The sequence below is a fragment of the Microcebus murinus genome, chromosome 2 (assembly GCF_040939455.1).
Source record: "Microcebus murinus isolate Inina chromosome 2, M.murinus_Inina_mat1.0, whole genome shotgun sequence".
NCBI lineage: Eukaryota > Metazoa > Chordata > Mammalia > Primates > Cheirogaleidae > Microcebus > Microcebus murinus.
This window is the reverse complement of record NC_134105.1, coordinates 41,235,033-41,262,159: the sequence shown is the minus strand read 5'-3', so window position 1 is coordinate 41,262,159 and position 27,127 is coordinate 41,235,033. Positions and strand designations below refer to the sequence as shown.

General features: G+C 39.5%; 2 protein-coding genes and 1 non-coding gene across 8 annotated transcripts in view; 1 reads left to right on the top strand and 2 right to left on the bottom strand.

The window, feature by feature from the left end:
• LRRC42 (leucine rich repeat containing 42) overlaps positions 1-9,716 on the bottom strand; it is a 22,916-nt gene extending 13,200 nt beyond the window's left edge. The window contains exons 1-2 of the mRNA XM_012776312.2: positions 9,576-9,716; positions 3,719-4,205 (exon numbers count right to left, since the gene is read on the bottom strand). Of these exons, the coding sequence (XP_012631766.1) occupies positions 3,719-4,191 (473 nt within the window). The 5' untranslated portion in view covers positions 4,192-4,205; positions 9,576-9,716. The remainder of the gene's footprint in view (positions 1-3,718; positions 4,206-9,575) is intronic.
• On the top strand, positions 9,559-27,127 carry IFT25 (intraflagellar transport 25). 6 transcript variants are annotated; one of them, XM_012776319.3, is made up of 7 exons: positions 10,081-10,245; positions 15,293-15,415; positions 16,993-17,105; positions 21,386-21,492; positions 23,611-23,679; positions 24,979-25,022; positions 26,925-27,127. In XM_012776319.3, the coding sequence occupies exons 3-7, from the start codon at positions 17,008-17,010 to the stop codon at positions 27,036-27,038; spliced, it is 432 nt and encodes a 143-aa protein (XP_012631773.1). In that variant the 5' UTR covers positions 10,081-10,245; positions 15,293-15,415; positions 16,993-17,007; the 3' UTR covers positions 27,039-27,127. The 6 variants fall into 6 exon arrangements, with proteins under 6 accessions (XP_012631778.1, XP_012631772.1, XP_012631773.1 ...); XM_075998569.1 differs by lacking the exon at positions 15,293-15,415 and adding an exon at positions 11,100-11,186; XM_075998568.1 differs by lacking the exon at positions 15,293-15,415 and adding an exon at positions 11,076-11,186.
• On the bottom strand, positions 26,748-26,809 carry LOC142869806 (U7 small nuclear RNA). Its single transcript, XR_012918361.1, has one exon. It is a non-coding gene; the product is annotated as a U7 small nuclear RNA (small nuclear RNA).

The window sequence follows — 27,127 nt, the reverse complement described above, 5'->3', positions numbered from 1 at the left end:
GTCAGGAGTTTGAGACCAACCTGAGGAAGAGCAAGACCCTGTCTCCACTAAAAATAGAAAAATTAGCCCGGTGTCATGGCACACACCTGTAGTCCCAGCTACTTGGGAGGCTGAAGCAGGAGGATCACCTAAGCCCAGAAGTTTGAGGTTGTAATGAGCTATGATGATGCCACTGTACTCTGCCCAGGACAACATAGTGAGACTGTCTCAAAAGAAACCAGAATTGTTACCTAATTTATGTGCTCATCAAATGTGAATGAAAGTACTATTCTCATCACAATGTGACCAATCTGCCACCAGGACAGTATGTGGACACCACAAATGGATAAACAACATTTTCAATACTGTGGAAAATACTTAAGCTACAAGTGAGGATGGGTAAAAAACTATAATACAAGTTATAGCAAGTATATTCCCAAATGTATAAAAATATATATTTGAAAATGATTACCATGGTGGGATTGTGAATCTTTTTTAATATTACAGTTTTATATATTTCCCAAATAGTACTGCTTTTATAATTTTAAAATAAGGTACATATACATCATAATTCTATTTTTTTACTGGTCTAATTTTTCTACAATGAACATAAATAACTTTGAATAAAAAAAAGAGTAAAATGTATTTTAAATGTATGGGCTACAATGAAATATTGCTTGACTTTTCATTTAGGCAAGGTAATTTTTTTCCTTTCCACTAACATTAGCCCTAAGCCCAGCCACGACTGAGACCATAGCAGAGAGAGCTTTGTGGCAAACAAGGTACCTGCTCAGCTTATAAGTCCAAGGTTCTATTCTTTTCTGGATGTGTTTATTATGTCTTTTCTTTTTAAAGTATAATATTTGGCCTAGGGTGAAGCCATTAATCCTATGAGCTGATTAAATAAAGATTATTTCTTCTTTATTTTATATATATTTTTTGAGACAGGGTCTTGTTCTCTTGCCCAGGCTAGATAGAGTACAATGGCATCGTCACAGTTCACAGCAACCTCAAACTCCTGGGCTCAAGCAATCCTCCCTCATCAGCCTCCTGAGTAGCTGGGGCTACAGTCTGCTTGGCACCACTCCCAGCTCATTTTTCCATTTTGTATAGATACAGGGTTTCACTGTATTGCCCTGGCTGCTCTGAAACTCCTGGCCTTAAGCAATCCTCCTGCATAGCTAGGACTACAAGCATTAGGCAACCTGCCTGGTTAATTTTTCTATTTTTTGTAAAGGTGCAGTCTTACTATTATTTCTTCTTCATTTTTTTAAGAACATGAGCTTAACTTATGTTTTCTGATACCTGTTTCCCCGAAAATAAGACAGGATCTTATATTTATTTTTCCTCAAGAAGACACTCTAGGGCTTATTTTCAGGGGATATGTTATTTTCCCCTCAAAGCCTCAGCCTGCAGCACGCACAGGATGGCCGGGACCTAACAGGGGAACCGACCTTGTTGGTGGGGCTGCCCGCATCTTTCTGGTCACCTCTGGGATAGTAGCTGTCAGGATGGCTGCATAGCCACGCCCATCACCAGGTCTTATTTTTGGGGTATGGCTTATATAGCGCAAATGCTTAGAAATCCTGCTAGGGCTTATTTTATGGGTAGGTCAGTCTTATTTTCGGGGAAACACAGTATGACTTTCTCTTCTTTATTATATACTTCTATTTAGCCTCATTTAATGATCATATTGATTGTGCATCTTAACAGTAAGCCGCCTTTCACAGTTTCTAATCACAAAAAAGTTCATACAGTGGTATACTATAAAGCTATTTTAAAAACTTAACAAGTATTAAGGATAAATGATTTTCAAATTATGTGAAGAAACCAAGGTATGTAATAGTGTAGGCAGTATGCTGCCATTCGTATAACAAAGGAGAGAGCTATATAAGCATGTGTGTGTATGGAATATCTCTGGAATGATATAAAAGAAATTGTTTATAGAAGCTGGCCTGTGGGGAGAGGAAATAGGAGCTGAGAAGGGAGGGAGACCTATGTTTCACTTTATATCCTTTGGTGTTTGAGTTTGAATTGTCTGCCACACACATTTTTATTACTTCTTTTTAAGTTTTTTGAAATTAGATGTTTTGAAAGTGTTTTTACACAATGGTGAACAAAACTTTTAAATAAATAAAAGTATATGAGCAAATGCAAGTCACAAGAGAAAACATCTGCTTTGTTAGAAGACCGACCTTGGTGCTGGGCCCTTACTGAAAATTTCCAAACTTTAAGATATTTGAAATTTTAATCACTCATTCTTTTAAGGTTACTTTTTATCTAATGGTCAGTATCTAGTGGTCTTAAAAGCAAGATAAGGGCCGGGCGCGGTGGCTCACGCCTGTAATCCTAGCTCTCTGGGAGGCCGAGGCGGGCGGATTGCTCGAGGTCGGGAGTTCAAAACCAGCCTGAGCAAGAGCGAGACCCCGTCTCTACTATAAATAGAAAGAAACTAATTGGCCAACTAATATATATAGAAAAAATTAGCCGGGCATGGTGGCGCATGCCTGTAGTCCCAGCTACTTGGGAGGCTGAGACAGAAGGATCGCTTGAGCCCAGGAGTCTGAGGTTGCTGTGAGCTAGGCTGACACCACGGCACTCACTCTAGCCTAGGCAACAAAGTGAGACTCTGTCTCAAAAAAAAAAAAAAAAAAAAAAAAAAAAAAAAAGCAAGATAAGGCCAAGAACTCTGGGTACTAATCTTCACATTTCCAAAAGCATATCAAATATTTGGCAGGCCGGGCGCGGTGGCTCAAGCCTGTAATCCTAGCACTCTGGGAGGCCGAGGCGGGCGGATTGCTCAAGGTCAGGAGTTCGAAACCAGCCTGAGCAAGAGCAAGACCCCGTCTCTGCTATAAATAGAAAGAAATTAATTGGCCAACTAATATATATATATAAAATTAGCCGGGCGTGGTGGCGTATGCCTGTAGTCCCAGCTACTAGGGAGGCTGAGGCAGAAGGATTGCTTGAGCCCAGGAGTTTGAGGTTGCTGTGAGCTAGGCTGACGCCACGGCACTCACTCTAGCCTGTGCAACAAAGCGAGACTCTGTCTCAAAAAAAAAAAAAAAAGAAATATTTGGCAGATCACAGGCCGGGCGCGGTGGCTCACACCTGTAATCCTAGCTCTCTGGGAGGCTGAGGCAGGAGGATCGCTCAAGGTCAGGAGTTCGAAACCAGCCCAAGCAAGAGCAAGACCCCGTCTCTACTAAAAAAATAGAAAGAAATTAATTGGCCAACTACAAATATATAGAAAAAATTAGCTGGGCATGGTGGCACATGACTATAGTCCCAGTTACTCAGGAGGCTGAGGCAGGAGGATCTTTTGAGCCTAGGAGTTTGAGGTTGCCGTGAGCTAGGCTGACACCATGGCACTCTAGCCTGGGCACCAGAGTGAGACTTTGTCTCAAAGAAAAAAAAAAGAAATATTTGGCAGATCACATCTTGTCTTTTCTATTTTCTCTTACTAGAAAGCTGGTAGAAGAGTATTTTCTCCCTTATGAAGGTACTGTGGCAATCAACTAATCCCTGTAAAATGTTTTCAAAATAAAGGTAAGTGATGCTTGAGAGGCGACGAGGGGGATGACAGATAGTAATTTTTTTTCAAAATGGCCTGTCACTGGGTATTTGGAAGTTCTAAATTAAAGTGCTGTTAGATGGGGTGAGACCACTAAGCCCCAGAGCTTAACAGAATTAACACTCAATAAAACAAAATACTCAGTGTCCTAATCAGAACACTCACCTGTTTCGCAAACACAAGGAGCAAAGCACCAGACTTCCATAGGCCTCAGTGAATTTCTGTAAAGCCCTGAGCCCTGCACCTGGTTCTGTGAATTTCTGTCGGGCTTCAGCGGCAGAGAACAGCTTTTCAGCAATCTGCTCAGGGAAGCCAATAAGGGAATCAATGTGATCAACATTGTCAGAGATGAAGCCCAGGACAAGGCTGAAGAGGGATTTGGCGGAGTAGCGAAGATTCCCCTCCCGGGTATAAGTGAAGATGAAATGATCAGTCTTCTCTTTCTGTGCAGTATCATCTTCCCTGTTCATGCAAAGCTCCACAGAAAAGCCTTTGGGAAACAGTCTGAAAGGCCTTGGCTTCTGCAGGCCACTCCTGACGCCATCCAGAGCCAGATTGACCATGTGCAGCTGCCCATTTTCCCGCACGTAGATGGGCCCTGGGTCCAGGTGGTTTTCTGAGTTGAGGTAGTAAGACATGGCCTTGGTTGTGACTGTAAAAGCAAAGCACGAGAAAGTAAATCCAATTAAAATGCCATTTGTAAAATGTGACTTCGTCTTGCTGTGCCCAGAGGTTTATGAGCCTACCAGGCAGGCCTCACAGCTGGTTTGGGGGGAACAAAACTCACCAGTTGCCTGGTAAAACTTTGACATTTGAGGTCCCCTCTATTGCCTCTCCTGGAATGCCCCTTTCTACCCTCCCCCTTTCATGTCTATCTGGTGATCTTCTACTCATGTTTCAAAACCCAGCTCAAATCTCATCTTTAAAATTCACCCTGAGAATTCATCACACATGCAACAAAGATTCATCTACACATAAATTCATCATGGCAGCAGTTTAGATTAGCAAAACAATTGGAAACAACTTAAATGTCCAACAATTGGGGTGTTATTAACTAAGTTATGATATATCCATACCATGGAATGTTATGAAGCAATTAAAATTGTAGAATTTTTAAAAAACATATTTATACACAGAAAAAATACTATAAATATACTAGCACAGAGACTGAATTTTTTTTAAGAATTTTTTTTTAATTAAGAAAAAGACTAGAAAGAAATAACTCCCTTGCTAGCTTGGCACCTTCCACACACTTCTTTGTTGAACTTGGCTCCCTGTTCTGCTATTGATTTTCTGGGTCTGCCTTCTGCTGCTTTGAGCTCCTTCAGAGGAGGAACCATGTTTAATTCATCCAGACTCTATAATACAGTGCTCCGGCATGTTATAGTCTTTGAGCAGACATTTGTGGAACTAAAGTTTACTCGTTTGCTAAACCTTACATAGACCACAAACAACAGGATTTTGGATCTACAGATAAAGACCTCCATCACAAGAGCCAAATAAAAGCTATTCTAGCCCTTAGAAGCATCACATCTACTAAGGTTCTATTAAGGTACTTTCAAGGTAAGGCAAAAAATAAAACAGTTGGGTATTTCTGTAACCATGTGGGTAACATTATCTGCCCAAGAACTAACTGGAATAAATAACTATTTTCCTGAATAACAGTGAGATTTCAAAATACATGAGAAATTGCTACGTTAAATAAAATGAAGGTATTTTATTATCATTTCTACAATTTGAAGGGAGAAGAAAGGTAAAATTTAACATAATATAAGCCTGATATTATCCCTGAAAGACTTTGAGTTTTAGAGTGAACTAAGCTTTTAGAGTGAACTCAGCTTCTTCTGCATAAATGCAGGGCCACAATGTGGCCCTGAAGCCACTTACAAGTGTCAGCAAACAATTAAATCAGTGATCAAAAATGCTGAGTCTCTGGAGATCAAACAATGATCCTATTTGTGGTAATCAGTACTATCCATGTTTCTTTCAAGGATAACAGTGTGTAAAAGCACATCGGAAAAGAGGGCCCTGCCTAGCCCTAGAGCCTCACTCTTTCCTGCTCATCTCCTTCTGCCCTAATCTCTGGCCATGCCATACTATCTGGGTAAATTGGCCATGTTCTCTTGTCCTGCTGGCCTTTGCTCATTCTGCTCGCTTGGGCTAGAATAACCTTCTCTGCCTCCCTGACCTAACTAATTCCTACTCATCATTAACACTCAGCTCAACCATCATCCCTCTCCTGGGAAACCTTCCCTAACCCCTGCACCAGTGCATGCCTGAATGGTTTTCCCAGAGCACCCAGTGTCTCTTTCTGCATAGCACTTAGCACCATGTATTATGTCTGTTTACTTGTTAATGTACCCACAGCTGTGACTTTTTGAAGGAAAGGCACCTATTTATTTCATCTCTCTTTCCCAGGCAGAACATATTGCCTAGTACTGAGTAAGCCCTCAAAAGAAACTTGCTGAACTGAATGAGAGGAAGGGTGAGACCTCAAAGGGACAGACTTAGTGCTCTGAGTTGCACGGCCGGCTGATATTGTCACTAGGAGCCAGCTCCCCTTCCAGGCAACAGCTGCAGGCTCCTCCCCCACTTGCCAGATCCTCCTGCAGGTGGTGGAAGCAAAGCAGATGATGGGAGTATATTGCTACTGGTACTACCAGGGGAGCTGGGAGGGAACTAAACTAAAAACCAGAAAAAAAAAATCCTGTCACAGTGCCAACTCTTACAGCCCACACTCTTCCCTTGCCAGCATTCACAGTGCCTACTAAGGAGACACCTCACTCTTCTTTCAGTGGGGGTAAGCATCTAGCCCCTTCAAACTTTAATCTTGATGAGAAAATAAAGCAGATTTCCTCTGGTCCTTATCCCTGTAATTGGACATTTAGAGCCCTACTCTACCTGTAGATCAGAAAGCAATGACTTGATTTTAATGGTAAAAAGGCAAATTCTATTATAATGGATCAATGCACTGGGAATTCCCTGAACAATGAAATAGGGTCTGCCCACCTGTATTACCTCTAACCCTTACACCTATTAGTCCTTCCACAAACTTTGGAGTAAAGTGGACAAATGGGGATGGAGGGATGAATGACCCCTTCAGATGAAAATTAGAAAAGACTGGTTCCATCCAGCAGAGGGCACAGGCAGCTTGGGACAGGGTAAGAATGCTAACCCAGGCTCCTCAAAATCCTTGGCAGCTTTAGCTTCCAGAGATCATTTTCAAAAAAAAGCACAGTTCTGGGTATATTTTATCTTTGGATTACTCATCAAATACCATTTCTCTTTTTAAATGATGAAAAAAGTCCAATTTCCTGAAGAGCAAACCTGTATCATTTGTCCAGAAGCCACTGGAGGAACTGACTGTGGTTCAGGGAATCCTGGTGACCTTTGATTTCTACTACTAAATTTACACATCTTGCATTCTCCCAATAAAGAGCTTCCTGAGAGTCTGCGAGGAACTATAAAATGATATAAGAATTAATGTTTAGGCCAGGCATGGTGGCTCACGCCTATAATCCTAGCACTTTGGGAAGCCAAGGCGAGAGGATTGCTTGAGCTCAGAGGTTCGAGACCAGTCTGAGCAAGAGCAGACCCCGTCTCTGCAAAAAATAAAAATAAAAAAAATAAAAAAATAAATTAAATATTAAAAAATTTTTTTTAAATAAAAATAAATTATTGTTTAAACCCTTCAAGGCTAAGGACTATAAAGGGAAGAGAATTCTACAAAAAGCTTGTGTACTTGGCTTCATTTGCCCCGGGCTATTGTTCAGGGTGTTCTATTATAAATGCACCCAGTCAGGAGACAGGACCTGTTCTAAGCCATGGTAAAAACCCCATCCAAACTGGAAAATTAAAATAATTAGTATCTGCAAGAATAACAACATCCAGGTTAGATCTGTAGTAACTATATTATATACAAGATCAACAGAGTAACAGGAGCATTTTGATAGTCTCCAAGCCCACTACAGAGGGGCCCACTACAGAGAGGCAGCTTTGTAACTCATACGTCATAGAAAAACATTACAATAGTATATTCTATTAATAATATTTGGTTACTGCACATGAGCCGAAGTTACCATGAAGAATATTATTTCATCAAAGGAATGAAATATAGCCACACTACATTAAAAATTCAGGTCTCCACAGCCTTCTGAAATAAGAGGAAAGATAAAATAATTGACAACTACACATGACAGTTAAACTGTTTAAAAAGATCTTAAGGCCAGTTTACCAAGCAAAAAGCATAACTATCCCAGTCAGGTGGATTTTGGCAGGGAGGGAGAAGGAAGCAACAAAGTTAACAGGGTAAGACTGTGAGTTCAGTCTATAACTATCTTATTTACAGAGAAAAAGAAAAACATACCTAACTTTGGTAAGTAAAGATAACAATCCCCTATGAGTAGTAAGCTATAGTAGTGATACTGGAAGTGATGGCTGCCATTTATTAAGCACCTACCAGTTGCTAGGTATTATATAAAATGACCTCACGTAATCCTCAACAATCCTATGCGATCAGTACTGCCATTTAATAGATAAAGAGGCTCAGAGATCCACTGAGGAGTTGAATATAAAAAGAAAAAAGAAAAAAAAAAAAAAAAAAAAAAGAGGCTCAGAGAAATAAAGTAACTTACTCTAGAACAGAGCTAGTAAGAGGCAGGGCCAGAATTCAATCTCAAGGCTATAGCTCAAAGCTCAAGCTCTTTCCATGGCATGATGTTATCTTTCAAGAATAAAAATATGACATCAGCCTTAAGGATTAAAAAAAATGTTAAAAATTAATCTCATCCACCTGTTTGATTCATCTGGCACTCACTGGTTCAAGTTGAGGGGGTCGTTGGGGGGGGTGAAGAGAGGAGATAAAAAAACAGTGGGCATCTGAGGAAAGAGTGGGTGGGAACAGAGCCAGGAGAGTTACAGTGAAGCCTCCCTTCTTCCCTCTCCCAGGGCAAAAATTAGCCATATCCACACACCAGGAAAACATCTGTCAACTATGGCCTTCATCCCAAGGCTCCAGGCACCCATGGTTTATTTGAAAATGCAGTATTCTTGAGAAAATTTCCAACATTAAAACCTGAACAGAAACTAGTTCTAAACTACCAATAACCAAAGAACAATCCACCTTCATTGTTCTGAGTTCCCCTCATTACTCAATTTTCAACCTCACTACTTTTTTCCTGTCATTTGCACTTCCCTACCTGCCTTCTCACCCATACCCCTTCCTTCCTCAAGCTCCAGAGGTTTGCATCACACCCAGCTCCCTACTTCCCCACAAGAACATTCCAAACTCTCCCCTATCTTGACACTCTTACCAACTCTAGAGCTTCTCACACAAAATCCAATCCCCACACCAAAAATCCTAACCTCCCTCTCATCTCTCAAACCTCATACACTTCCAACTCTTCCTGCTCCTTCCAAAATGTGGCTCCAGGCCCAATCTCATCTCCACCTGTCTCCCCTCCCTTCCCCACACCACTCCACACCTCACCATCTATTCTTCCTTCCTCTCACTCTCGAGCTTCCCTCTCCTAGGACCCCAATCTCTCCATCCTTTTCCTTGTCTTCTGTCCTCAACCTTTAAAATCCCCTTCTTTCACAATCCATAGCCCCAACTTCTTTCCTCCCTTCCCCCAAGACCCACCCCTTCCCCTATTCCAATCCTAACTCCTTTCCTTCTTGCACCCCTAAAATCCCATTCCTTTTCCCTCTTGCTTGGACAGCCAATCCTTCGCCCCTCTCTCAATTCCCATGCATGCCACTCCCCGAGTCCACCCAAGCTAACCCTGCTCCCTCTCCACCCTGACCGCGAACCCCAATTCTCACACGCCCCCACAGCCTACCCTGGCACCCCGAACCCACCCTTAAACCCATCTCCCACACCTCTATCCTGCTCCTCCCACCTTTCCCTCAATCCACCCCCCCCATCCTGTCCCTCTCATGCTTCCCCTCCCCCACACCCCGCCCCCGCCCCCACAAGCAGCCCCAGGCCCCGAGAGCGGCCCAGCCCGCGGTCGCCACCTACCTGTGCCCCTGCCCGGGGCAGCGAACGGCAGCTCCTCGGTGGCGGCTCCCTCCTCCCGCAGCACAGCTGATGCGGGAGCAGCTCGGTACCGTGGCACAAAGCTATGGAGGGTGGGACACTAAGAGGGTGGGAGGAGGGAGGGGGCTGGGGGCTACCAGGCGCCGTGGGACCGCGGGACCGGCGGGGGCGAGGGAGGGCCGGGCTGGGGAGGCGCGCGTGCGCGGGGCCGGCATGAGGGGCGGGGCCGGGCCTGGGGGCGGGGCCGGGACGAGGGGCGGGGCCAGACTTTGGGCCTGCGACCTGAGGACCGAGGGCTTTCAGCCGGCGGAGGTGGGCACTGCGCGTGCGTGCCCGTGAGAGGGCGGGTCTCCTGGGTCCTGCGGCCCCGGGATGGCGCTGAGTTAGGGGAGGGTGGCGGCGCGCGCTCTGGCACTTGCCTGGCGAAAGGCCCTTAGGCGAGGTTGCGCCGCTGGGCTCACGGAGGCGATGGGAGCAGGAGAGGGCGGGGCTGCAGGCGGGGCGGCGCGTAGAGCCGGGAGTAGAGGGGTGCGCGCGCCCTGGAACTCCGCCGAGGCCGGGGCGAGGGCGGGGCGCGAGGGCGGCCCCAAGCTAGGACGTCCGTGTGCCCGGAACTAACTGGAGGCCCAGGCGAGCGGGTCGGCGGGGCGGGGTAGGCGTGCACCGGGGGAGGTGGGATCCTAGCGGGGCGAGGCTGACGGAGGGGGAGGCTGGTGGGGAAGGGAGCGAGCGAGAGCGGAGGGCTCGTGAGGAGACGCGCGGCGCCGGGGCGGGAGGCGCCGAGAGGCCGCCTCGAGAGGGGCCCGAGAGCGGGAAACCTGACGCTGGCCTGCTCTCTCCCGTTGCCCCTGGAGACTCCATGGCCACGCCACGAAGCTTTTTGAGTCCAAAAATAGTGTTTGACCCACAAAAGGGAAAAACAGTTGCAAGTCGAAATTATTAAATCTACCAAAATGTAAGATGTCAGCCGCAAAGGAACTCACATAGTTATGAATTATATTTAATATTTTTTTTACACAATTTGGGGCGTGGCCTCCAAAAGAATGAATGTTCAGGGCCTTTGGGAAGTTTTCAAATGTCCTTGGACTGAATTGAAGGGGTGGTGATGAGTAGGTAGTGTCAGGGCTGCTATGTCTTTGAAGCTGTAGGCCCTGGTCCGGTCAGAGGCTGTGCCCCAAGTTCCCAAGGGATGATGTCATAGGAAAGGGCTTGAGGAGTTCAGTTGTGGGAGCGCTAGAATCGAGCGAGCGAGCGAGCGGGCTGGTCGAGGAGAAAGTCAGCTGAGGACTTGACTTGGAGGGGTTTTCGGAAAGAAGGACCAGAGAGGGCGTGGGAGCTGGAGATGAAACCAGTGGCCCTCGTTGGGAGGACAGGATAAGATGTCAAAGAAGTTACAGGGAGTGTAAAAAATGGAAAGGGTGGCACCCCAGAATGCACCATCTTTGGTAAACTGAGGCCCCGAGGGAATACATGTGTATTTAGAGCTTGGCACACTTTGCTCTAAAGGGGTGAGGATTAGACTGCATCCCAAACCTGCGCTTTGGAGTTGTGGAAGCAACATATCTGCTGTGTTGTTCCATGGATTTCTTTACGGTTGGTTTGTCTCTTTCTCATTAACTGGAACAAAAGAACTTTAAAGAGAACCCAATCTGTATAGGTCCTACTTGTTATTTAAGCAATTCTACCCAAGACAGGAAATGGGAAGGATAATGGAAGATATATTAATAGTATGTATGAAATGAGTTTTGTATTAAAGCATTTGTTTCCCTCAGACAACTTAGATAATTAAGAATGTGAGATAAGAAAAGAACCGAACATCTGGAGAGTACACTTTCTTTGCAATTCATCTATTCCATACATATCAATGCTAGATACATTCCCTAAAATGTAGCTCTTTTTGAAAACAAGTTCTCCCTAAATCTCTAACCCCCACATTTTTTCCACTCCCAAATAGATTACTCCAGAGTTTCTCCAGCTTTACACCATTCACATTTGGGACCAGATAATTATTTCTAGGGGTAGGAGGAGCTGTCCTATTCATGATGGTATGTTTAGTAGCATTCTCCCTCCCAAGTTGTGAGAGTCAGAACTGTCTCCACACGTTGTCAAGTGTCCCTTGGGGAGGGGGGTCAAAATTACCCATACTCCAGTTGAGAACCACTGGGCTACAAGACAAAGCCCACTGTCTTTAACCTGGCTTTTAAGATCCTTCATTATTTGTTCCCAGTCTGCCTTTCCTAGAGTTTGACTCTGCCTAAAAGAACTACCAGTGTAGGAATACTTTCTTTGGTTTCCTCCATAGATTATTACCTACTCCTCTACTTGGATACTTTCATGGGTGGAAAAGATTTAAAAGTCTTTACTTTGCTAGAAAGTCCTTATATCTGTGATGTCTTCCTGCTTAAAATTCGTATTTATTGAGTCCAGTTCACCCTCTTGGAGCTGTGAAAGAAAAATTCTAATCCTTTTTCCATTTGTGAGCACTACTGATATTAAAAATTGTAGTCACATTTCTCTCACCAAATTATCTCTTCTGGAAATGATGGAGCCCCTAATCTTTCAGCTTTCTCCATGTAATGTGATTTATAGATCATCATGAACTATTTACTCTCCTTTAAACAATAATGAATCTGATAATATCATTCTTAAAACATACTACCCAGAACTGAACACAGTATTCTGGATGTGCATGACACTATGTTAGCACATAGCATATTACATTATTAGTTGCATGCTTTTCCATCTTGACTCTGGGCTTGAAGGCAAGAACCAAGTCTTGTCACATGTTGTATTCATCTTTGCAATACTAGCACAGTGCCTGGCCCTTATTTTAAAAAGGCTTAGTTTGCCCCAACTTGGTGACTTACATCTGTAATTCTAGCATTCTGAGAGGCCAACTAGGGAGGTTTGCTCCTGGGAGGCCAGGAGTTTAAGACCATCCTAAACAAGAGTGAGACCCAGTCTCTACAAAGAACAGAAAAAATTAGCTAGGTGTAGTGGCATGTGCCTATAGTCCCAGCTACTAGGGAGGATGAAGCAGTTGGATCATTTGAGCCCAGGAGTTTGACATTGCAGTGAGCTATGATGACGCCACTGTATGCTAGCCCTGGCTACATAATGAGACTCTTGTCTCCAGAAAAAAAAAAAGCTATAGTTGATGTTCAAAAATTTTTATTGAATGTAGCACTTCCTTAACTCTTAACAACATAATTTAAGATAGCATTCTTTTACCTTTGATACAGTACACTATTGCCCTATGTGGACTTTGTGATCAACTAAACCTATAAGGTTTATACATCTAGACCAGGAGTTGGCAAACTTTTTTGTAAAGGGCCAAATAGTAAATATTTTAGGCTTTATGGGCCCTGTAATCTGTCACAGCTACTTAACTCTCACTGTAGTGCAAAATCAGCCATAGACAATATATAAACAAATGAGTATGACCATGTTCTAAAAAATCTTTATTCACAGACATTAAAATATAAATTTCATGTGTCACAAAATGTTTTTATTTTTAAAAATATTTTAAATTATAAAAAATATTTTTAGCTTGTGGGCCACACAAAACAGGTGGCAGGCTAGATTTAGCTCATAGGCAATAGTTTGCTGACTAACCCCTAATCAGATCAATCCTTGTATGATTGATTTTTTTTTTTTTAAGTCTGAGTGTAGGCCTTTACTATTATCCTTATTAAATATCTTATTCATTGCCACCCATCTTTCTAGTTTGCTCATTTCTTTTTGAGTGCTTATTCTGTCATCTAGCCTATTAGCTGACATCCAGGCTTTGTGTCATCTGCAAAATTAATACTGTTTGCATCCTAATAAAAAACTGCATACTTCTTGAATCCTTAATTAGTAAAAATGTTGAATGAGATAAGGATAAAAGTCTTCCACAAGTTCATTGTGTTCCATTAATCACCATTCTTAGAGTATAGCCATTAAAAGAGTTATAAATATCTACCTAAAGTACTGCCTATCACCCAATCCACATTTCTCCATCTGGTCCACAGGGTATCTTGAGAAGCTTTGTCTGAAGCTTTTTTTAAATGTTCAGAACATGTTCCTGATTGGTAGGAACACCATCAAACAAACAAACGTGTAGGTTGGTATAACTTGTAAACTAATGTTATTTTGATAATTTGAGAATTTTGTTGAAAACTAACATCCAAGTTTATCAATCTGTATTTACAGGAATTTACCATCTTTCTCCTCTTCAAACTAAGGATTGACAGTGCTCATCAAATACTGATCTGTTCTCTGGTATCTATAGTATTAAAAGCTGTGGTTAAGAAAAACAGCACTAATTAAAAATTAGATTATATGTCTTTTCTTGACCAATGTTATCACACTTTTTTGAAACAGAGTCTCACTCTGTTGCCTGGGCTAGAGTGCCGTGGCTTCAGCCTAGCTCACAGCAACCTCAACCTCCTGGGCTAAAGCGATCCTCCTGCCTCAGCCTCCCAAGTAGCTGGGGCTACAGGCACGTGCCACAGCGCCCAGCTAATTTTTTCTATTTTTAGTTGTTTGGCTAATTTCTTTCTATTTATAGTAGAGACTGGGTCTCGCTCTTGCTCAGGCTGGTCTCAAACTCCTGAGTTCAAGCAATCCTCCCGCCTCGGCCTCCCAAAGTGCTAGGATTACACATAAGAGCCACCGCGCCCAGCCTATCACACTTTTAATACAATCAATACTAGTTTTTAAATTATAATAGAAAGTCAACTTTATGCTAATAAATACGAAAGCTAAGAAGAAATAGATTTCTATAAAATATAAATTATCAATAATTAATATGAATGATCAAAAGTGACTCAAGAAGATGTTGAAAACCTAAATGGAACTATTGAATTTGAAATTGTCAAAAATCTACCCACAAACACTTTACCACTTACAGGATCAAATAATCCCTCTCTTACACAAATTGCTCAACCAACTAGAAAAAGAAGGGAAGCTCTCCAACTTCTTTATGTTTGAAGTACAGTCTTGATTCCAAAATCAGACGTGGACTGAATGACAAAGGAAAATTATAGGCCAGTCTCACTTGCAGAAATTCCAAATATAATATTAGCAAACTGAATCTATGGATAAAAATAATAATAAACCTTAGACATCTACATAGAGTTTATGCCAGGAACTGGAGATGCTATAACATTAGAAAACCTTAATGGATTACATTAACAATCCGTAGAAAAATCCATATGATCATCTTAACAAATGTTACAAGTGTATTTGATAAAATTCGATTTGTTCATTCATGTTTAAAAGAAAAAGAAAACAACAAACTAGAAAGAGAAGGGAATTTCTCTAACCCAATGAATAATATCTAACAAAACTTTCCATGAACATGACATTTAATGATTAAATATTAGAAATATTTCTTGTACAGTCCAGAATAAGATTTTTTTAAATGTTATTTTTTAAAATCCTATTTACATTAACAATAGAAACTATAAAATGTCTAAGATTAAATCTAACAAAAGAAGTAAAGATATGTTTGGAGAAAACTATAAAACAATTTAAGGACTTAAAAGGAATCCTAAATAAATAAAGAGATATGCGAGATCGGTGGATTTGAAGACTCATTATCATAAGCATGTCAGTTCTCTCCAAATTAATCTATAAATTTAATTACAATCAATATCTCAAAGTTTTTTTTTTTAATGTAACTTAACAAAATTGTTTATTTATTTATTTTTTAGAAATAGGGTCTCTTCCTATCCCCCAGGCTGGAGTACTGTAGAGTGATCCAGCTTTCTGTAGCCTTGGACTCTCTGGCTCAAGCAATCCTCCCACCTCAGCCTCCCCAGTAGCTGGGACTACAGGTACACACCACTACATCTGACTAATTAAAAACATTTTTTTTTATGGAGACAGGTCTTGCTATGTTACTCAGGCTGGTCTTGAACTCCTAGGCTCAAGTGATCCTCCCATCTTAGTCTCCCAAAGTGCTGGGATACAGGCACCAGCAGCCGCACCTGGCCCAAAATTGTTTCTAATAATCAAAGTACAAAGCATAGAACCATACCAATTTTAAAAATTAAGTAGGAAAATTTACCTTGCCAGATATTAAGAGTTTATATCTTTCATAGATTTTGGGAAAATGTTAGCCATATCTCTTGATATTTTTCTTCTGCACTATTCACTTTCTTTTCTCCTGGGACTTCAATTGCACGTATTTCAGACTAGTTTGATACTGTTTCATAGCTATCTAGTACTCTGTTCTATTATTTTCAATTTTTTTTAGTGAGACCCCATCTCTTTAAAAAAATTAAAAATAAGAGGGGTATTCATCAACTTCAGAATAGCTCTTACCTCTGGGCAAGTAACAGCAGGGGACCAGTGAAAGGTTACTTATTTCTAAAACAAAAAAACAGAAAAACAAAACTAACAACCAGAAGTAGTTATGGCAAAATATTAACATTTATTACATCTGGGCATCTGAGCACATAGTTATTTAATTTGTGTAATATTCTTTGTATTTTTTGTTTATTTATTTGAAATGGTTTCATTAAAAAAAAAAAAGTTAGACAGGGGCTAGGGCATGATGGGTATTGGGTATTGTGTGCCATCGGAAGCCTTCCTCCCTTTTTCAAACATTCTTTGTCCTTTAACTCTTTGTCCATAAAGCTTTGGAAGTCACGTTGCATCTGAATATTGGTCTGTGCCCTGTCACCACTAGATCAGGTAGGAGAGTGAGGTCTGATAGACTCTTCTCTCCTCCTTCTTCTGTCTTCCTTCCGGGCTCCATTGCAGAGCTCAACAGTTTTTTTTTCAGGATCCTTTTAATTAAAATATAACCTTGCAACAGAAATGTGTTGAAGTCTATGTCCCAAGTGACTGATTTAGAATTTCAGAATAACTAAAATGTCATCTTTTCTCTAATTTCAAGTTTCTGCTAAAAAAAATGATGATAGTGTATCTTTTAAAATGTAAATAATATTGTTTGTCAGTTCAGTTGATAAGTGTATGGATAAACAGTCACAAAATATCTATTTTTATCCTCCAGATTTTTTTAAATTTCAGAAATATAACTACAAATAATTTTTTAAACTCTACTCACTAATTCATGTCACCTTAGCTTGTTAGTTGTTTTCATATAATTATTGAGGGCTTTTAATTTTAGAAGCAGAAAAAATGATGTTGGCTAGGGTATTCAGGAACTTATGCTCCAGAGCAGAGTAGTGGAAATATAGTCATGTCTTACTATTGTCCCTGGGAAAGGTCAGAAGTTTACTTATGTAAATGAACATTAGAGTCCCTCCCACTTGTTAAATAGCTTGGGTGTGAAACTGTGTGCTAGGCAACAGGCTTTTCCTTCTGTTTCCCTTTCCTCAGATAAACTTAACAAAATCAAGAAGTTGCTTTTTTGTTATTTATTGGTTATTTTTTTTATTTGCAGGTTAAACAGTTTAAGATGAGAAAACTTGATCTCTGTTTGAGCTCTGAGGGGTCCGAAGTGATTTTAGCTACATCAAGTGATGAAAAACACCCACCTGAAAATATCATTGATGGGTAAGAGTTACTATACTTTCTTATTTACAGTCTTAATATTAGAGCAGTGAATCCTTTGAGTACTGGAACTGTGTGTTTTACAACTAGCACTGCTAAGCAAAGTTTAATAAATGTTTGGTGAACTAGATTACCTGATGGCATCCACCTTTGGTACCATTACTAGAACTAATTACAGTTGTACATATTTAGGGGTTTTTTTTGGTTTTTTTGAGACAGAGTCTCACTTTGTTGCTCAGGCAAGAGTGAGTGCCGTAGCATCAGCCTAGCTCACAGCAACCTCAATCTCCTGGGCTCAAGCGATCTTACTGCCTCAGCCTCCTGAGTAGCTGGGACTACAGGCATGCACCACCATGCCTGGCTAATTTTTTCTATATATGTTTTTAGTTGGTCAATTAGTTTCTTTCTATTTTTTATTAGAGGCGGAGTCTTGCTCAGGCTGGTTTTGAACTCCTGACCTTGAGCGATCTGCCCGCCTCGGCTTCCCAGAGTGCTAGGATTACAGGCGTGAGCCCCCTTGCCCGGCCCATCTTTAGGTTTTTGATATTTTTTTTATGATTCCTAAACTGACCTCTTTCTATAAATAGATTTTTTTTTTTTTTTGAGAAAGAGTCTCTATTGCCCAGAGTGCCATAGCGTCAGCCTAGCTCACAGTAACCTCAAACTCCTGGGCTCAAGTGATCCTCCTGCCTCAGCCTCCCAAGTAGCTGGGACTATAGGCATGAGCCACCATGCCTGGCTAATTTTTTATATATACATATATATATTTTTAAATTGTCCAGCTAATTTCTATCTTTTTAGTAGAGGTGGGGTCTCGCTCTTGCTCAGGCTGGTCTTGAACTCCTGAGCTCAAACAGTCTGCCCTCAGCCTCCCAGAGTGCTAGGATTACAGGCGTGAGCCACCATACCCGGCCAATGTCTCCTCTTTCAACTGTGAATTCCTAGATGACAAAGACTACATCTTGCTCATCTTTAACTCCACAATGTCTTAAAATATCTGTTGAGTAGCTCGTTGAATCATATCATTAATATAGTCAAAGTTGGTTAATATTGGAAACTATCAAAAATATACATATGTAAACACATACAAACATTTAGATGCATATATTACTGTACATTTGCATAGGGCTTTATAACTTCATAGATACTATGTCATTTGACCCTCATAGTAAGCTTGGGGAATAAGAAGTACAAAAAAGTATTTTCAACTCCATTGTAAAGAAGAGGAAAAGGACAATCAGATGACTTGCTCAAAATCACACAGATGAGCAAGTGGTAGAATCAACTATCACTCATGACTTCTCTTAGGTCAAGATTCTTTGTGCTATGTTATGTTAACTCAAAATTAATTTGAATCAGAAACTTAATATCTGGTTTTTGCCCGTGTCTCTTCTTAGTTATCTACTTCCCTATATTCAGGTAATAGTTATTTATCCCACTCTGACTTGGAGTAGCAAAATTAATGTAAGAACTGCTGTGAGGATACACAGAACTATAGAGATTTGCCTTAAGTTGTTTGCTGGAAATAGAGGTCTTTTCAGAAACACTCCTTGTTCCTGACTGAAGGTAAATCCATTTTCCAAAGTGTTATCAATTTACCTTACATGCCTTTGGTGACCTATCTCTTAAAGGAGTATGTTTACAGATCATTAGGATTAGCCATGTATAGCAGTTAATATTTTAGGGTGGCTCTATCAGTCCATGTTAATGAATGATTAAGGACATAATATTTTTAGATTAGACAAAAACTCTTAGTACAGTAAAACATTTGGAATAAAGGTAGGTACAGTCCTAATAACTGAACAGAGCACAGCAGAGACTTTTAATCCATATGCAGTTTCAGCAAATACAATTAGACTTTATATGGTAGACAAAAGTTATTTTCTGTTTACAAGTTGCTTTATCTAAATGGAAGTAACCATTGAGTTATTTGGAGAAAATAGTATTATAAATTTGCCCCTACCACAGAGTGAGTATTGTTTTATGGCCTTGCTGCAAACTCTCAATTTCTTCAGAAATAAGAGTTAAAGAAAATGATGATAATACTTTCACTTCCCCTTAACCCTTCTTTTGTCCTCTGTGTTTAATATGTCAATGAAAAAGGAGAAAAGAGGTTCTACAAAAATGAAAAAAAAAAAAGTCAGGTATGGTGGCTCACGCCTGTAATCCTAGCACTCTAGGAGGCTGAGGCGGGAGGATCACTTGAGCTCATGAGTTAGAGACCAGCTGGAGAAAGAGCGAGACCCCCATCTCTACTAAAAAAATAGAAAAATTAGCTGGGTATGGTGGTGTGCGCCTATAATCCCAGTTACTGTGGAGGCTGAGGCAGGATAATCACTTGAGCCTAAGAGTTTGAGGTTGCTGTGAGCCAGGTTGACAACATAGCACTCTATACAGGGCAACAGAGTAAGAAGGAAGGAAGGAGGGAGGTTGGGAGGGAGGGGGGAAAAGGGGAGGGTGTTACTTGGGGCAGGGGTGTTAGCCTGAGGCAGGAGGGTCACTTAAGCCCAGGAGTTCAAAGCTGCAGTACAGTGAGTGAGCTGTGATCACACTACTGCACTCCAGCCTGGATGATAGAACAAGATCCCATCTCTTATTCAGTTGTTCCAGCACCATTTGTTAAAAAGATTTTCCTTTTCCTACTGAGCTGCTTTGGTATCTTTGTCTAAAATCAAAGAATTTTTGTCAAAAATTTACCTTATATGTGTGGGTCTATTTCTGGGCTCTCTATTCTGTTCTATTGATCTATAAAGATTTATATTTACAAAATACTATACTATTTTGATTACTATATATTTGATTATTGTAAGTCTTGAGATCAGACAATGTAAGTACTCCAACTTTCTTTTCAAGATTATTTTAACTAATCTAGGTCTCCCACTTCATATCAAACACCAAAATTAACTCACAGTGGATCACAGGCCTCAGCTCATGCTGGTAATCCTAGTACTTTGGGAGGCGGAGGTGGAAGGATCACTTGAGGCCAGAAGTTTGAGACCAGCCTGAGCAACATAGAGAGACAGGATCTCTACAAAAAAGTACAAAAATAAGCTAGGCATGGTAGTGTGAGCCTGTGGTCCCAGATACTTGGGAGGCTGAGGCAGGAGGATTGCTTGAGCCCAGGAGTGTGAGGTTGCAATGAACTGTGATGACAGCATTGCATTTCAGCACAGACAACAGAGCAAGACCCTTCTCAAACAAAAACAACAAAAAGAATGAAAGCGTGTGGTATTGTCCATGGTGATAGAAATCAGAGCAGTGTTTGCCTAAGAGAGGTAGGGATTGTCTGGAAGGAAAGATAAGAAAAATTTCTGGAGTCATGGAAATGTTCTATGATATATCTTGATTGGCTATGTAAGCATATAGATTTATCTTAAGTCTACATGTAAGCATATAGACTTATCAAAACTCAAAAAATATACCCTTAAGATAAATTACCTTGTAGATAGTTTATTTCCATAAAAGAAAGAAAAAAGCTTTACAGTTAAGATACAAATGATTATTTCTATTGTCAATACCATGTATACTATATACTATTTCATATATATGACTTAAAATTGAGTGCATAATTTTTTTCTCAACAAACATTTATCATGCATCTACTGTGAGTCAGCCAATGTATTAATAGTAGTTGTAGGGATACAAAGATGAGTAAAGGAAAGTGGCTGGGCTCAAAGAGCTCAGTATCTATCTAGCAGGAGCCATAAAAACACAAGAGATTCTTTAAGTGCTAATATAGAAATAGAGGCCAAGTGTGAGATAAGGGCAAAGGAAGGAGGAAGTGATTCTGATTTGCTGGGGTTAGAGAGATAGGACCAAAAAGTGAATAAACTTTTGCAAGGGGAAGATGGGTTTTTCAGGTCAAGAAAACCTCATGAACTGAGGTATAGAAGCATGAGCCTTCATGACATGTTTGCAGAATTTTAAGTAGCCCAATGTGACTACAGTGATGGGAGAGAAGATATTTTAATGATGGAACCAGATTGTCAGAGTTTTAAGTGCCACATGAAGGAGTTTAGATTTATAGGCAATAAGGGACCACTGAAAGCTTTTAGACAGGAATGACATCAATTCTATGTTTTGTGTTTTAGAAAAGAATACCTGGTAGTAGTAAAGAAAAATTATTGAAGTTGGATAGAGATTAGAGGCAGACTTAACAGAAAAGGATTGTAAGAATTCATTAGTCATTTATTTTTTAAAAATAGGTTTTTATTAGAATTTTATGACTAACCATTTGGTTATTCCTATTTCTTTCTTTTTTTTTTTTTTTTTATTAACAATAGGAATCCAGAAACGTTTTGGACCACCACAGGAATGTTTCCCCAGGAGTTTATTATTTTTTTTCACAAACATGTAAAGATTGAAAGGCTTGTAATCCAAAGTTACTTTGGTAAGCAAATCATACATTAATTTTCTTTTTTTCTTTTTTTGGTGCTCCAGCTGAGGCTTGTACATTAATTTTCATCATTCTTTAATTTTTCCATCAGCAGAAGGCACAGAAGTAAACTTTTGGCAAAACACTAGCTATTCCTTACAGCATGGAATCCAGTTTATTGCTGGAGTGAGAGGGTGAGGATTATGGGTTAACTGCCTTGAGCTCAATTAGCCTCTCAGAAGCTGCAAATTTGAAACCCTTCCAAAACACGTAATAATTTCCATGCAATTTACTATGTGAAAGTGTTTGGCAAAAGGCCTTATTATGAACATAAGCAGCCAGCTTGCCAGAATGCTAGGTTCCATGACATCTTTATTCTAGATTCATTTGGCCTGGGGCTCTCTGTAAAATTCTTGTTTAAAATTGTATAACCCTAATTATTGACACTGAATAGTTTTGTTTCTTCTATTACTAATGGCATTTTCTGAGGGATTTAGGAGGAGAATCTCCCATTGGAACATTATTCTAATCTTATCTATGTTTATTGATTTATTTATTTTTATAGACAGGGTCTCACTCTGTCACCCAGGCTAGAGTACAGTGGTGCAATCAGAGTTTACTGCAGCCTCGAACTCCTGAGGTCAATCTCCTCGCCTCAACTGAGTAGCTAGGACTACAGATGCGTGCCACCATGCCCGTTTATTTTTGTAGAGACAGGGTCTCACTGTGTTGCCCAGGCTGGTCTCAAACTCCTGGCCTCAAGAAGTCCTCCTGCGTCAGCCTCCCGAAGTGCTGGGATTACAAGTGTAAGCCACAGTGCACCAGGCCTGTTTGTGTAAGGATAAAGTGTATCAGACAAAATCATAGCAGGAAACAAAATACCTCCCAGATGGTTCATATGAAGAGGCTTTATTGATGGGACTGCTTACATAATTGTGGCCTGGGTTAAGGGAACAAACAAGAGATGATAAGGCCCTCAGAAACTATCTGTAGCATCAAGCTGTTACCCTGCTCAGGACAAGAGAAGGAAATAGTGTTATCAGAGCCTAGTGAGCGCTGGAGCCTGTGCAAAAGGGCATGCCATGCAGGAGCCGTAGGCATAAGGTAACTGTTGAATATGTGGTACTGAAGCAGAGAGGAAATGGAGATAAAATAACCTGACCTCACTTTCCGACTGCCCTTCAATCTCCCTCATGCCTCCTATTGGCCAAATCTAATCAGAAGCCAGTGGGTGAGTGAATCCAAGTGACAGCACAGAACAGGACAGAGAAGGGGAGGAAAGAATCTGGAGTGGTATAGACTGTGTTGGGGACAGTGGAGAAAAACCAGTGCAGAAGAAAGATGACTGCATCCCTGATAAGTCTCCTGCCATTCATTGTAGACACTCTGGAGTCAGGCAGACCTAAAGTTTGAATTCCTGTTCTGGCACTTACTAGCTGTATATCATTTAACACCTTGTCTGGCTTCTCTAAGGTTCTCCATAAAAAGGCTTACAATCAAGACCACTAATAGAATTATTATTATAATCAGTATACCAAAAAACCTGGATGATACCACATTTTAAAAAGCTCTACTAGAGCTGAACATAGTAGCTCATACCTGTAATCTCAGCACTTTGGGAGGCTGAGCAGGAAGATTGCTTGAGGCTGGGAGTTTGAGATCAGCCTGGGCAATATAGCAAGACCCTGTTTCAACAAAAAAATTTAGACAAAAAATTAGCCAGGCATGGTGGTGCATGCCTGTAGTAGCAGCTACTCGGAAGGCTGAGGTAGGAGGATTGCTTGAGCCCAGGAGTTTAAGGCTGTAGTGAGCTACCATCATGCCACTGCACTCCAATCTGAGTGAGCTCCTGTCTCTAAAAAAACAAAACAAAACAAAAAACACTCTACTTGTTCTATGTTGTATCCTTGCAAATGTTTGTAAGATTATAGTTACACAAAACTACATTTTACCTTAGAGATTTATGGCAAAACACAGAGTAACTTCCAGAACATGGTGTTCCTGCTCCCAGTACTCTGTGTAGTCTCACCAATGAATGCATGACAGTCTCAGGCAGAGGGGAAAAAAAATAGGGACAAAAACACAGAATCAAGTAGATAATTAACACTTTATTTTGTTGTTTTACAATGTCAGTACGTACCTTAAGGATTGAAAAGAGCACATCTAAAGAGCCAGTTGATTTTGAGCAGTGGATTGAAAAAGGTATGTGCTTGTTTTGCCAGCATTATTTCTGAGCCAATTATTTAGAAATGGATAATAAAGTTTTTAGAGGTAAAATGTCATAATTTCTTAGGCTTTCTTTAAAATACTTAAGCAAAAAAAATTTAGATAAATCCACTATGGTGACATTTTAGTAATTGTAAAATCTAGAAAATGGGTATGTATCAGAAGTTATATTCTTTCTTCTTTTATATATGTTTGAAATTTTCTAATTTTTCATAACAGCAGCAATGAAAAAGAGCTTATTATTAACTTCTGGTGGAGGAATTATAGAAGAAAGAAAATATAAATTATAATTATCACTTATTTCAGCAGTAAATAACATTTATATAGATCTAATAATGTAACTATCAAGTATTGATTTCAGAATTGAGAGGAGGGGAGGAGGGAGAAGTTGAAGGAGGAGGAGGAGGATATTGGTTTAAGAAACTTAAATTTTCATCTACCATAATACAAAGTCAGGAAAAAATTTATAAACATAAAAAGCATATAAATATATTATAATTCCAGGAAAAACAGCTTAAAGAGTTGAAAATGTTTACTCCTAGGAAGAGAACTGGAGGAGAAAGAAGAGATAAAGCAGGGGATTACTATTTTTTCATTATCTCAGAGAAGGGTTAGGAAACAGGAACACAATCTTACTTCCTAGAGACTTCCCTTTTAAAATTTAAAATTATGTATATTAATTATTTTTATATAAATAAAATTTTTAATAACACGAGTAGCTATATTATGCAAATCAAATATTCATGTTTCTAAAAGAATGTTTGATATGATTAGCTCATGACCAAATAAATTAATCTGCTCCAAAATTACATAAGTAAAAGTTTTTTAAACTTGGATACCAGAAAAGATCACTTCATGGACTACACGATTCTGCATCATAGCATACATTCACTGAGAAACTAAGCTTGACTTGTTACCCATGGGTGTGGTAAAATGTCTCCTTTCAGGCCTGCAATTACTGTTAGTAGCTTGATCTGTAAAAGAGATTTTCATACTTTATCAATTCCCTACTTTATATTCCTTTGCCATAAATTATATTTGCATTTCTTTTTGCTTATGCTAACTATATTTTATAGCACATAGTTTACTGTTTTTTTAACTTTATATCAAATGTCTATTTTTATATCAAATTTCAACCCCAAAATACTGATATTCCTTTAAATCTCGTCCTAATTTATAGTTTACAAGATATCATGCTTTGCTGAGCATAAATTTCAGTAGCTATCCTCATGTATTTTCAGCCTTAACTCATTTCTGTTGAATTTGTTTTTTTAGACTTAATACACACAGAGGGACAGCTTCAAAATGAAGAATTTGTGGTAAGTAAATATAGTTTGTAGAAATAAAAATTATTTTTAACCAGCACAGTGTGTTTATATTTTAAACCTATCTCCATAGTCATAGAGTTAATAAATATCCTCATAATATTATAGGTTCTGTACTTAACCAATAGAGAAGGTTATTCTCAGTAATATTATAAGCTAAATGTAGCATTTATAAATTACACTTTTATCCATCATAGAAAGAGTGACAGCAAAGATGAAAGAGAATTCATTTTTTATTTTCTTTTTCTCATTCATTTTGAAGTATTTATTTGCTTTGCTTTGCTTTCTTTCAATTGATTCTGTAAGCCTTTTAGAATAGGAATCAAAAAAGGTTGAGATGCCAAAATTGTATGTTAATTTAAGCATGAAAGGACAGGGAGATTCAGATAAGGGGAACTAGAGCATAGGATCAGCAACAAATAAGCCAAAGAGAGATGAGGTGGAAAGAGAACTGGTATTTTTCGACAACATTCCATGGGGCTTTGCTTGTCGAGTGAAATGAATGCTGGTTGATGAGGAAGCTGCTGCCTCATCAGGAGTTCCTCTATCCTGCTGGTTTGTTGGGCCCGGGTTTTAGACAGAGACAAAAAAGGAAAACAACTGAATGTGTATTTTTTAGGTGGTAGTGTTTGGTTTCTCTAAATGAAGGTTAAAGTGTCATCTTGTCCATTAGGTTTACTTCTTCACAACTTGCCAGAAGCTACTATTAAATCAGTGTTTCAAAAGATTCTGTAGGAAGTTTTTGAGTCCCTTAATTCCCTTCTCTCCTATCAAAATTTGCCCAATAACCCGGGAGGCCAGTGAGGTCTCAAAAAATGATTAAGTATACTGAATTTTATCTTCCTGTTTTTTCCATCTTTACCTAGTGGGTTATGATTAGTAAGCCTCTGCTTTCTTTGGTATTTTGTTTCAGGGCTCACTGTGGATCAGAGAGGGTTGCAGCATTATAGAAAATCTGTGAAATAGTAAGGGGGAACAGGTGGCTGGAAATCACCCATAATTTTTTTTACCCTGTCACAACAGCTTTTATAGACTTATTTACTTCTAGTTGTTGACTACATGCATCACATAGAATAATAATGTATGAACAATTTTGTATCATCTTTTTAAATTTAATATTATATATAAGCTTCATAATTATAATTTTAAAATATTAATAACACTAGCCTATTGGCTTACATTTAAACTAATTTTCTTTTTCCTCCTTTTGTCATTATAATACACAGGGGACATCTTATATATGTTCCTGCTACCATGACCTTCACATTTTTGATTATTTTCTAAGATTAAATTTCAGGGAATAGAATTAACTGGGTACAAGGGTAAAAACATATTTATAGTTTTTTAAATATATTGCCTACTTACTTTCCAGAGAAATTATGTACATGTAAAAGTATAGTCATGCTTCAGGGTAGTATACTCTGAGGCAACATTAATCAAAGGAAATCTCTTATCATGAAAAATACTTTAGAAAGATATGTTTAAAAAACTGATCAGAAATGTACAGTTACAATTTTTAGCTCCATCTGCTATATTCATCAAACCTCGGCTGATATTTGGCTTATAGAACTACACTAGAATAACTGTTATATGTGGCCGACCTCTCTTGTGAATATTGTACATTATATATTGTTTTTTCCCCACCATTGATATCTCTAATATATATTGTTATATTTTTTATTTTATTTTTTTATATATTTTTAATTTTTTTTTAATTTTTGGGGTCTTCTGATGAGGACCGGAAAACCTGCTATACAAATTCTAAAAGAGCTGTAAGACTAATATATTGTTATGTATTTAGAATATTACTCTTGCATCAAACCCTTTCTTCTGCTAACTGCTTGTTAACAGTTAACTAGGATTGCTAAAAACATCCATATTGATTTTTCCCCACAGGCACGTGATGGTTACGCCACTTACTTGAGATTCGTTATTATTTCAGCCTTTGATCATTTTGCATCCGTGCATAGCATTTCTGCAGACGGAACAGTAATCTCAGATTTTGCATGAATTCACTTGCATGACTTTTTAACAATGTATTTATTTAAACATGAAATTGTCATTGATAATACTTTATTAAAAGGATTTATATAAATATA